At 37.5% G+C, this 13,072-nt stretch overlaps 1 protein-coding gene across 2 annotated transcripts in view; it reads left to right on the top strand.

Moving 5' to 3' along the window:
* Positions 1-13,072, top strand: part of ttll5 (tubulin tyrosine ligase-like family, member 5) — a 144,169-nt gene that overhangs the window by 107,064 nt on the left and 24,033 nt on the right. For both annotated transcript variants that reach the window (XM_081394556.1, XM_081394557.1), the window contains exon 30: positions 7,852-8,045. In XM_081394556.1, the coding sequence (XP_081250682.1) occupies positions 7,852-8,045 (194 nt within the window). The remainder of the gene's footprint in view (positions 1-7,851; positions 8,046-13,072) is intronic.

Raw genomic sequence — 13,072 nt, forward strand, 5'->3', positions numbered from 1 at the left:
GCCCCGTCCCACTCGTTATACATCACAATAAAAAAAAAAGAGATTGCAAGTTCTTGCTTCATGCCGAATTTAACAATTAAATTTGGTCTGTGCTTTTATCAAACACAATATAAGTTCTAAGAAACTGAAAATGAATCCTGTTTTTACTTGTAGAGTCATGTTCAGTCAGCTTGCATTTTACATTAATATGAGCATTTATATTACATAATAGTGATGTAGAACTTTCTTACTTGTGTATGACTTTGTTGCACAGACTTGCAGTTATATTGAATTACTTCTTTGCATCCAAGCAAGTTGTGTACATGTGCTGAAATCTGACAGAAGAGAACATTAATCACTCTAATGGTGATTTGAAACACAACTTTTACATCAAAATATAATCTAAGACACTACACAGAGCTAAAACATCTATTATTTCTTAATAACAAATGTTTATGTCGTCATAACTCTCTAAGATTTGACCAAAAATACTAATTATTAAAGATCATCATCATCAGTGAATTAAGCATGATCAGCAGCCTGTTAGTTGGACCCTAAACACCAAACATGACATTGCTAGTCTTCGCTGTTAAATAAGTTGCTAAATCTGAAAATCCCCAAAAACACTTTAGTTGTTTGATGTACTTTATTGTAAGCTTTTTAAAAAACCTTTAAAAAAATTATTGAATTTTTTTTTATACAGTTAAAAATAATTTAACCCCTCATTGCAAATCAGGTTTACAGGCAAATTTTATTGCCAAATGTTCTTAAAATAGTTTCTCCAAATTAAATAAAAAAAATGCAACTTTTAATAACTTCCGTAGTCTCAAAATTATTCAACCACCAGAATAGATTCCCTCACAACAAAACAAATCTACAAAAAGGTGTCTCAAGCACACCTGATGCAACTAATCAAGGGCTTCATTAGTTGCACCAGGTGTGCTTGAGCTAAAACACATGAAATATCTGAACTGGCTAGGTTTGATGAGTGTCACGTTTGACTGCATATTAGAAAAATCTCTAAAGAAGTCAAAAGAATGGTCCAAAAAGTTAAAGGGGTGGTTTACTGCCTTTTTTCTTTGCTTGATTGTGTTTATGGGCTGCAATATAACATGTCTTCGTGTTTCGTTTGTTAAAAAACGCCTTATTTTTCCAAAATTTCACCTTTATTGTAAGCCGCTTCCTCCTCTGTCATTTGAACGACCGGTTGACTTCCTGAGTCTATGAAACCACTCCCTCAGAAACAGGCAATGGGCTCAGATTGGTTAGTTCGGCCGGTGTGTTGTAATTGGCTAAACTGCGTCCGGAATCTTCACGCCCATTACCTTTACGGGCGACAGTTGCATGTGCTCCGGTCAAATGTAAATAATGGTGTCAATATTGCTGTATCAGTATGAGCCAGAATCAGACCCAGAGAGCGGTGATGAAGAGAGTCAATTTATTTTAAAATGGTAATTTATTTTATTTTATTATTATTCTCTCAAAGAATTTCCATACGCTGTTACTTGAAAATGCTACTGCTGTTTGTTAGCTTTTGAGATACGGTTTCCCCCTGATTAAACATTTAAAACTGAATACATGACTGAGTAATACCATCTTTTAAAGATATTGTTTTATTGATAGAATGAACAACCGTTTAACTATTCACAAAACTTAGTTTACTCAGTTTGTCGTTTTCTTTAGGTGTAGCCTACATGTGATGATAGCAGCTGAAGTTTGCTGTTGCGATAATTTTTTTAAGTTTGTACACGTTTGTCTTATACACACAAAATAGCATCGAACTAACTAGCTACTATAACCAAACAGCTTTGGCATTGGTTTGCGTTCTTGATCAAATAAAAAAATTACGTCATAAAGTATACATGGAAAATACGTTTACAAAATTTGTACATATTACAAATTCGGGTCCAAAATGTTTGTACGCGTTTGTCATATACTAAGCGGCTAAAGCCAGCGCTGGCATTTGTTTACATCCTTGATAAAACTAAAACATTATGTCTTAAATTATACAGGCAAATACATTTAAAATGATTAAATCTTACTTGCAGGTTGTAGCCAAACAACTGCTGCCTCTGGTTTTAAAGCTGGAACTGCTTCATGTTGTAGTAATAGTTTATTGTTGAATCCGGCATTGAACTCGTGTAGATTCTGGAAGCTGTCTTCCGTAAAATGCGCAGCACAGAGAGCTAAACTATGATTGTAATTGTCAGGAACATAATCAAACATAAATTTTAACCATTGTTGACGAACTACAGCGTCTGTAGGAAGCCTGAACACAGAATACCTGACAGCTGGGTGAAAATAACACACTTTGACGGCTACAGCTCTCCACTATAACTCCTCCTCTTTGACAGCAGAACATGTTCCGGAGGGAGGGTTGATGTAAATGTATGGGTTAGTTACGTATAAAACCCGGGAAGTACCTCGTTGTAGTCCCATTTGAGTCGTTTTTGTAGGCATTAAACTTGCTGATTTTTAAAAGACGATATCTCTGCTTACGTTGAACTTTCAGCGCAGCAACTTTGCAGATACTGTTCATGCACCAACAGCAACATTACACAGTATTTAAAATGAAAAAAGTGAAATAGCAATCAACCACCCCTTTAAGAGAAGTTATCATCGCCTACAGGTACTAAATGTTCCTAGAGACACCGTTGGAAGCATAGTTTTCATGTTCAAAGTTAAAGAAACAGGGGTTACACTAACTGGACAGGGCAGAAAAAGAAAGATATCAACGGCTGCAACTAGATCTTTTGAGAAGGCAGGTTCAGATAAAACCCTCGAGTGACTGTGAAAGACCTGCAGCAAGACATAGTGGCAACAGGCACTGAGGTTTCAGATTGCACAGTATGGGGCGCATGCGGTTTCCATGCCAGAACTCAAAGACTACACCACTTCTGATCCAAAAGCACAAAAAAAGTGCTCAGAATCATATAAATAAGCCACAGAAGTTTTGGGATTCTGTTCTGTGGAACGATGAAAATCCTAGGAGAAAACATCATGCCGTCAGTAAGGAAGCTGAAGCATGGACCTTCCAACAGGACAATGATCCCATGGATTCCTCAAATTCCAGCAAGGCTTGGTTTCAGAAGAGGTCCTGGAAGAGTCCATCACAGTCCCCTGACTTGAACCCTATAGAAAATCGCTGGTGGGATTTGAAGAAGGCGGTTGCAGCACGCAAGCCCAATAATATTACTGAACTGGAGGCCATTGCTCATAAGGAACGGGCTAAGATTCCTCAGAAATGCTGCCAGAAGCTGGTGCAGTCTCGTTTGCAGCAGGTCAGAACAGCAAACGTTTGTTCTTTTACGTAGGCTACTAAAGATGCTTGCCATGAAGGAGTTGAATAATTATGAGACTGCAGAAGTCATTAAAAGTTGCATTTTCAGTTGAATTTGGGGAAACCACTTGTTGTATTGAGCTATTTCAATTACTTTTGTTTGATTTGTTCATTGCAAACAGCTGAACGTCTGTACATTTAGCCAATACACCTGATTTGCAATGGGGGTTGAATATTTTAAATTACAACTGTGTGTGTATATATGTATACATATATATACAGGCCTGATAGCGCTCCGGCGCTCCGCCGGATTTCCGGCGTACAGACTTGTCTGCGTAAAAAAAAAAAAAAAAAATCAGGTTCGCGTTCGCATGAGAGGCGCTTTGCTTTCACTAAACCACACCAGTAAGCCTACTTTAGCCAATCGGTAATAGGGTAGGCAGGGGCTGGTCTTGGGTTTTGGCCAATTCAGCAGTCACTCCACGTGCGAATTTGTTTTGTGTTTCCCATACACTACGAATGTGTTTCCCACACTGGCAACGCGAAACATAGCCAAAGTCATGGAGTGCAACTTTATGAAGCCAGGGGAAGACACCAAACTTGTCCATAAAGGTAGATCAAACTTGATGAAAAAATTATCGTGGCCTGATTTGAGGTAGCTCGCCAACAGACCGTTCAAATATCGCATCTTTTGCGCGCTCAAGTTCATTCAAATGTAGGCGAGCGGTAAGCGGTAATCATAATTGAAGCGACGCGCTCGTTTTTTCCATGTTTTTCGGCGGTGGAAATCCATTAGTCACTCAAACTTTTTTGTCGTTGTGGAGAGCGCAGACGCCACGGGAAAATCGGACCTAATTTTACTATTAATAATAAAAGATAAGCTAAAGTGCATTGTACATGTCTTTTTTTGACTCATTCTTTTCATAAATAATCATATAAAGTCTCAAATATGTGAGGTTTATCTTTTTATAAAAAAAAAAATTGTCAAAACTTTTGAACTTCTACATGTTAGTATAACATGTTGCAAGACACTTTTAAAATCTGGCTATCATTTTTAATGGTATTATTTTAATGTTTATGTAAACAAAAAGTGCATATTGATGCTTATTTTATTTGTTATTTGCTGGTTTTCGACATAAAACTTGGTGAATTGATTTTTTTGTGTAGTATTAGTACTTTTTGTACAGGATTCAGTGATAACAGTCATAATTTTTGTCACTATAATCATGAAATGAAATGTTCATGCCATTTCATCTCTAGTTATGATCAACTGAAATCAACTAATTATGTGTTTTTTACAGTATAATATGCAAAGTACAATTTTCTATAAAAAAAAATCTGATTCTGTTCTTTTCTCTGACACGCGTTGTTGGTTGTGGAAGGTTACTAATGTGATTGCTTTATCTGTAAATTAAATTAGTGCTTTTTCAATGACTGAATTCATTGAAATAAAATTAATTCTTCGATTTTTTTGGCAATGCGTCGTAGGTCTTAAAATGTCTTAAAATGGTCTTAAATTTGACTTACTGAAACCTGCTACTGTAATATAGGCTTGTATTAGGTTTGTTCATCTCATGTCTGAATGATGTCCATTTATATCCACAAAAGTCACAAGACTCGATCATTTAAGGGACTATTTATCAAAATGTTCTCCTAGGGGAGCACACCCATGGATCCCGCTTGACAATTATGTTGATCAGGGCATATATCTTGGCTTAGGGGCCCGCTTACCTCCCAGGGAAAAAAGTTCAGGCTCAAGATTTTTTTCTACTATCACCCCTGTATGTATGTGTATATATATATATATATATATATATATATATATATATATATATATATATATATATATATATGCAGTGCATATATATATATATAAGGTGAACCCTTAATTGCTGCTTCTTGTTGAGTTGATTTGTTAGATTTGCAGATGGAAGTCACAGAAGTTAGAGCAGAGATGGAAAGCAAGCAGGCAAAGTGCTGTGATTTGCGTAGCGTGTTATTGGGCCGTTGTGTTCTGTGTTGGGTTCAGACTCTACAGTTTGGCCCACGGCCACCTGGCAGCATTAGAAAGGTGCCCTTTACTGGCCCACAACTCAGATCCTCCAACCGGTGCGTCCCGCCCACTCATTCATCAAACGCCAGAGGACTGAGACGGAAAGAATGCTTTCTCGTCCCCTTTCGAATCAATGAACGGTAGCCATTAAATCGCATTTCAGCATGGAAAATATGTTTACCTAGTCCAAGTGCTCACTCGGATGAAAACTTGTCTAAACAGGAATGAAATGTGAAGAATTCCTGTGTTTTGGTATGTCCGATTATAAAGTATTTAGTGGCTGTTATGATAAGCCGTGTCATTTCTTTCTTCCATGTGAGTGAATGAACTGGCTTTTGGAGGCTGTTGTGCTTGACCTCGAATGGCTTGAGGGAAAAATGCTGCTTTTAATAAAGACTGAGATAAGGTCTTTCCTTCACAGGCTCAAACTGTGCTGGAAGATCTCATTAAAATCTGAAATAGACAGACAGTTGTAGCATTTTTCAGATTCAAGCAATCATTATAATGGTAAACAAAGAAGAAATATTTGAGATTCTGCTCTATATCTTGCAGAATAATCAAATACACACTACCGGTCAAAAGTTTGGAGTCATTAAGAGTCTTTAATGTTTTTGAAAGAAGTCTCTTCTGCCCACCAAGACTGATCAAAATTACAGTAGATTATTATTACAATTTAAAAGAACTGTTTTCTATTTTAATGTTTAAAAAATTACTTCAGTGTCACATGATCCTTCAGAAATCGTTCTAAAATGCTGATTTGCTGCTCAAGAAACATTATTAATGTTGAAAACAGCTTAATATTTTTGTGGAAACACTCAAAAACCTTGATAACATTCAAAAGTTTGGGTTAGTACAATAAAAAAAAAAGATTATATTTTTATGCAACAAGGGCACATAAAGTGCACATAAATTGATCAAAAGTGAGAGTGAAAACATTTATAATTTTACAAAATATTTATATTTCAAATAAATGCTGCTCTATTCTCAAATACATTTCTGAAGGATCATGTGACACTGAAGACTGGAGTAATCATGCTGAAAATTCAGCTTTGATCACAGGAATACATTACTCTTTACAATATATTGAATTAGTTCATTTAAATGATAATAATATTTCACATACTGTTTTTACTGTATTTTTGATCAAATAAACGCAGCCTTAGTGAGCAGAAGGGACTTTTATCAAAAACATTAAACAATCTTGATTCCAAACTTTTGACAGTGTCAATTTTGCAGTAAATTGGTGTTGTTGTTTTTTTTTTTTATTATTATTATTATAGGTGAAGTGTGTAACTAAACTGTTTCTTGAACACACACTTTGTCTCTTTGGTTAGATAAACAGTCCCACCAGTGTCACACTGTAACATCATGCTCAACTATATGTCTTGATCCCTGTTTAAACCGATTATAACAATACCAATAACTACATCGATAAAGTTTTAATAATCATTCCAATTCTATGAGAACTATAACAATAACAACACAGATAAACATCATTGCATTGGAATCACTTGCAGAACCTTTTTCCCAGCTGTAGAACGATAAAAATACTGACAGCGAATCAGAATCCATCAGACTTTAAAGAGCTTGACTTTTAACCACTGTTCCTTTAACTTTGAACCTGTGAACTATGCTTCCAACGGTGTCTCTAGGAACATTTGGTGCCTTCGCCATCTTTTATATCCTGTTCCTTGTTTGTGAAGGGCGATGATACTATACCTTCTCTTAATTTTTTGGACTATGCTTTTCACTTAGCCATTGTTAAGAAGTTCGTTATTGTGGGAAGAAGGAGGCGAGAACCGGCGGACATTCAACAGATTTTAATATAAAAAATAAAACAAATACAAAACGAAAGTAAAAGACTGCAGCCCCTCACGGACGACTGCTGTCACATCAAATAAACAGAAACATCAAATAAAATCCAGGCCTGTCCTCTCTCGATCTCCACTGTCGTCGCTCCTCCTTTTATGCTTCCACTCCTCCGTGAGAAATACGAGACCGGTGCGTCGCGCAGGTGTCGCTCATCAGTAATCACGCCACCGGCCTCACGCCGTTCTCTCACGACCCTCGACCTCGTCCTGCTTGCCACAGCAATTTTTCTAACATGCAGTCAAATTTGATACTCAACAAACCTAACCAGTTCAGATATTTCATGTGTTCTAGCTCAAGCACACCTGGTGCAACTAATGAAGCCCTTGATTAGTTGTGCATTTAAAGAAGCAGATGACAGAACTACGTAATGCTTATAATAAACAGGATGTTATCCTGCTTTGGTGTGAACTCTAATATAGTTGATCCATCTAGGTGTGAACGGTCCTTTATACTCTTCAGGGGAAACCGAACAACTATATGATTATAGTTTATGCTGCATATTAAATTGGGATATGAGAAAATATTTAAACCCCAACATAATTCCAAACATCACTTTTAAATTAGCATCCACAAGCATTTTATTTTCAGTAGTGTGTCAGACTTCAGGAACCCACAATATGAATGAATGTATCAGGTTCACTAACTCTTCTCTTTATTTGTGCCTCAGGCCGCTCTGGCGTCACACACCCTCACACCTGCTGTTTCAGCACGAGCGTACGCTCCCAGCATCCCCGTGAGCCAGCCGTTCACACACACCCTGAGTCAGGCGGGCAGCGCAGGCGTCCTCACGCTCACACCCAAACCTCCCAGCAGCGCACCGAGAGATGGACGCGTGCGCAAGACTGTCCACTCTCTCCACAAGTAAGACCTGAGGGGGTTTCCTTCCACACTCTTTCACTTTCTGAACTTCAGTTGGGTCTGTGTCAGCAATCTACATCTGAATCTGCTTCAAAAAATGTCTTTAATTCAGTTTGATCACATTTAAGGTCATATAAAGTCTTAAGGCCTGATATACTCACTGCAAAGTTATTTTGGTTCTTGCTTGGGGGTGAAAAGAAGCTTAGTCACCTATTTCTATAACAGTATAGCAAACATCCCGACGCCGTCCACGCTGCTGAGAGCGACGTTTAAATGAATGTGAAAATATGTGCTGCACTTTCCTCTCAATAACAAAATAAACAACAGTAGTTTAATGACAGCGGTTCAGAAAGCATCTGATCGTAGTGATGTGGATGTGTGCAGCAGCTCTGCGATTCAGCACTCCAGTCACGTCACGTTTATTTATACAATAGATTATATGCAATAGATTGTTGTGAAGCAGCAGCTTTGCAGTATTAAACATGAATAAACATTGTCTGTGTCGCTTCCAATTATAATTACGGGCCCTATCATACACCCAGCGCAATGCAGCGCCAAGTGCAACGCAAGTGTTATTTGCTAGTTTCAGGCCGATACAGTTTTCATTTTCACGCTGTTGTTTAAATAGCAAATGCATTTGTGCCTATTTCTGCGCCCATGGGCTGCTGGTCTGAAAACGAGGTGTGTTCTGGCACATTGTTGGCGTGTTGATATTTTGAGGAACTGAAATAAGCTGAGCTATTGACCAACTGAAACCTAGTCTAAGGTAAATGGCGCAATATTTATTTTTTTTTGTTAAAGAGCGCGTTAGTAATGTGCGCCTTTAGGCGGGTCCACAACACAGCAGCATACACACATGCCAAATATTAAAAATAAAAGGATTACAATGTAAAAGATTAATATTTTGTACATAAAGATATGATGGAATCCGGCTTGTCCCATAGATGGTATGCTTGCTTTAACCTCGCGCACAAGTTGATCTATTTGTGCTCTGGAGAAGCGTTCAGTTTTTCAGTAAATAGCTAATCCGCCATGGCGCGAGCGCAACTGGCTTTTAAAGGGAATGGGAGATGAGACTCTGATTGGTTTATTTCACATTATGCCCAAAACACACCCATTACTCATTAAGAGAATAGGGACAACCCTTTTAGACCATGCGCCTGGAGCGCCGACCATTTTTCCCGTCGTTAAACTAGCAAAAGTGGATTCGAACGCCCTAAGTGCACTTGTGCCCTGCTCTTTAGACCATGCGCTTAGATCGTTAAAATAGAGCCCTACAACTCCAGTTTCTACTCTAAAGCATCTCTCCACTTGAGTGTTCATGTTTTTACTCGCGTCTGACCTCGACAGACTGAACAGGAGAAATAAACCAGAGATTTACACCTCAAAGCAGGCGGAGCCTCAGAGCCACACCCACCTATTACATAACTGCCACAGATAAATGGGGGTTCGAAGGTGTTCAACCAGCCGGAGCAAACCTTTGCAGAAAGTTGGATTTGACAAGCTGTTTCAAACTCCCAAAATGAAACTCCAAATGAACTTCTGTTTGGCCTGATTTTGTTCGAAATTACGTCACACCAGTTGTTCGATTTCACTCAAAGTATATCGGGGCCTTAAAATATCTTAAATGCTACAGCAAAACTCTTAATGATGATTTTAAAAGGTGTTAAATTTGGGGTTGGAAACAGAAATGGTGATAAGGCCCAATGTGATTATTACACTTCCAATGTCTATGATTTAAATAAATAAATACAAGTGCTGGAGGGTCAAAGTGAAAATGTTGAACATTCGTGCTTGTATTTCAGTCTTGGTTATAATTAAAAGTCCTGCATTATGCATAAGATCTTTTTTCCTGTATATTATCAGTATTTTGGTTGCACAATAAACTGTATCTGGCATTGAATTCAGTGTAAACTTTTGTGGTTTCCCACAAGAAGGGATGACAAAGAACATTATTTAACACATTCAATATATGGATTTTACTAGTATAGTAATATATTAAAATATATAAATATATTGCTATTGGTATTGGCAATACTAGCCTTGATAGTACCTTATAAAATATGCCACTAAACATTATTTTACTTTTATGTTGCTTGCACAGTAATGAACTTTCAGCATCATTACTCCAGTTTTCAGTGTCACATGATCCTTCAGAAATCACTCTAATATGATGATTTGATGCTCAAGAAACATTTCTAATTATTATCAGTGATGTTCAGTATCAGTTTTTAATAAATACACAGTCCTATAGTGAAAGAACATATGTTTTGGCTACCTTTACTATCATGAACACTTCTCTTATTCTATAAGTCAATGATTAGTTATATCTGCTTTATAAAGACACGTGACGAGGCTTGATTCTACTCTTCAGTGATGTGTTCAGAGCTGTTAGCTTTTACAGTTGTGTCAGTCCTTCATGGTTTAATCTGAACAGTTTTCCGGTCATCTGTGAAAACTCACTCATCGTAACACACAGATGTTTGACCGTGCACCGATATCAAAAATCTCATCCACTGCTGTTTCAAATTTCAAGACAAAATAAAAACTATTCAGCAATGTTTCGAGTTTATAAATCGACAAAAGCAAAAATTTAGTGAGTGTTTTCCTCACAATCCATGCATTCAGTCCTCAGCTGAGGTTTGCATTAGTGATTGTTGTGTAGAAGAACACGTTAAGAATGTTAATACCATTTGCATTAATTGTCTTCATCCACACACATACACACACACACACACACACACACACACACACACACACACAAACGCACACACACACACCACAGGTTTCTGCCTATTAAGTAAACAGTGTGGTTGGGCGGCTGGGCTGTGTTTATGCGTGCTGTGGAAATCTGATTTTGTTTTGAGATTTGCAGACAGAACGGTGGGAGGTGTGTGTAGCGCTCGGACCACAGAAAGAGAGCCCAGCTCCTCTTGTTTCCCACGATGCACTGCAGCCTAGTTATTGCACATTTGGCCCAATTACAGAACATTAGCAAGCTCTGAGAAATCAGCGGACGCTTCACTAAGAGCATGTGGCCCACCATGATGGGGTCGTCTCCGTCATATATGGCTGATTGATGTGGTGGAGGCATGCAAATAGTTTTTAGATTTTGCAAAAAGATTACTTTAATGTTTCCCATCGCTAAAACGTACAAGGCCGAAGGTGCAAAGCCAATCTGCAGACAACACAGGCAGAAAATGAAGTTTGTTAGATTTTAGAACATTCAAACGTTTAAAATGAGAAACTCTTGGACACTTTCTGGTTGTCAAACTTTGTGGAACATGTTCATATGTTAACATGATGAAATGCACCAGTGGTTATTCTGTAAGGACACCTGCGACTGACTTCATACATCTATAAAACATCACCTTGACACCACTTATTTAAAACGATTTGATTAAACAAGTGTCTCAGAAAGGCATAGTTAGTTCTAAGAAAACTAAGCTTCAGCTTCATTTGTTTGCAGATGCCGTTTGTTTTGATATTCTGTAAATTTTAATGCAATTCAGACATTTTTAATTGTGACACTTGTGTGCTTTTGTATTGCCATATTTTTGTTATCATCATGCTTTAGGTATCATTCGAAAGCTTATAGACCCAAAATGAATCCTGTGAAAACGGATTGAAATTGGACACTGCCTTATCATGGAAACAGTACTTTAAAACTTTTTAGCAGCTCAATTTTTGTGAAATCAACTACAAATTTGGAACACATCTTGGTTAGACATATGGCTTTGATTTTCTAGCAATTTTAGAGTCCAAATTATTTAGTAAAATTTTGTATAAAATAAAAATGTTTAGATTTGCTTTCACTAAATTTGCTTTACAATACACTTCTATAACTTGTTTACCCTTTATTTTTTTTGTGCTTTCACTTCTTTAAAAAGAGACAAACCTCAAGTCTGTATTCCAAAGTATTCATGAATTACAACCATTTAAATTTAGATTTATGCTCAAAAAGATGATAAATGGTGTATTTAGTAGGAATTTGAATGTGAGAGTAAGCTTTTAAAGGAATAGTTCACCCAAAAATCAACACTTTGTCATTGTTTTTTTCATCCTAATTTATATGAATCTCTTTCCTCCCGGAAACGCTCAAGGAAATGTAGTCTAAGCTGCTTTTCTTTTTTAGAGTTTAATCAGGACAGACACACTTCAAATCAAATAAATAACATTTGCTTCATTGTGGCTCCTCACGTGAAAAATCAGCACAAAGATCAAGACAGAAACACTAGCAGTATTTTAAACGTATTAACAAACAGTGCAACAAAAAGTGGACTGTGATTTATAAATCCGACCTAAAAAAAATGACACTTTCCTTATTACTTTTGTATGGAAAAGGGCACTCGTACACCATGAGATCTTTTTAACTTCATCTAAAGGTCTTTCCACTGGAAAGATCGTTCTGTGTCCAGAGAGGATGGTCATGTGAGGATCAGGAAGATTTCATCACTCTTTTTGGGATATACACACAGACAGTCTTGAGTAAATGATCCTGCTTGGAAAGGCGCATGTGGGAGCGTCAGGAAATGGAGGTAATTCCTGAAAGGCTGAATGAAGCGAGAGCTGAAAGACATTAGAGAGATATGAGGCTGCTGAAGACAGAGGAGGGTTATGTAGAGTTAAAGGCAGTGTTTGCTCGCGGCCCGTGTCGTGTTTACCCTCTCCGTGAGGAATTCCTGAGCCCCTCACTCGCTCGCCGCGCTGCATTTTTGTGGTTGGCCTGTGTGACATGGGAAAGTGTGGGAAAAACGGAAGCTCGAAAAAGCAAAAATTCACGGATGGAAACACTGAACTGACAAAAGAATGGAAGAGAAACAGAGAATAAGAGACAGGTGAAGGATGAGGAGTTGGATTGGAAGGGACGAAGTTCTCCATATCACTGTTATTTTAGTGTCAATGAGATATGCTATTATGGTTTTGATTAATGGTTAAAATTTGTTTTTATAATTTTTTTGTCAAAGATTTAGTAATTTTGTCTTTGTCATTTTTATTAATTACATAGTTTTTATTCATTTTAGGTACAG

Source organism: Scardinius erythrophthalmus, assembly GCF_964197995.2.
Source record: "Scardinius erythrophthalmus genome assembly, chromosome: 19".
NCBI lineage: Eukaryota > Metazoa > Chordata > Actinopteri > Cypriniformes > Leuciscidae > Scardinius > Scardinius erythrophthalmus.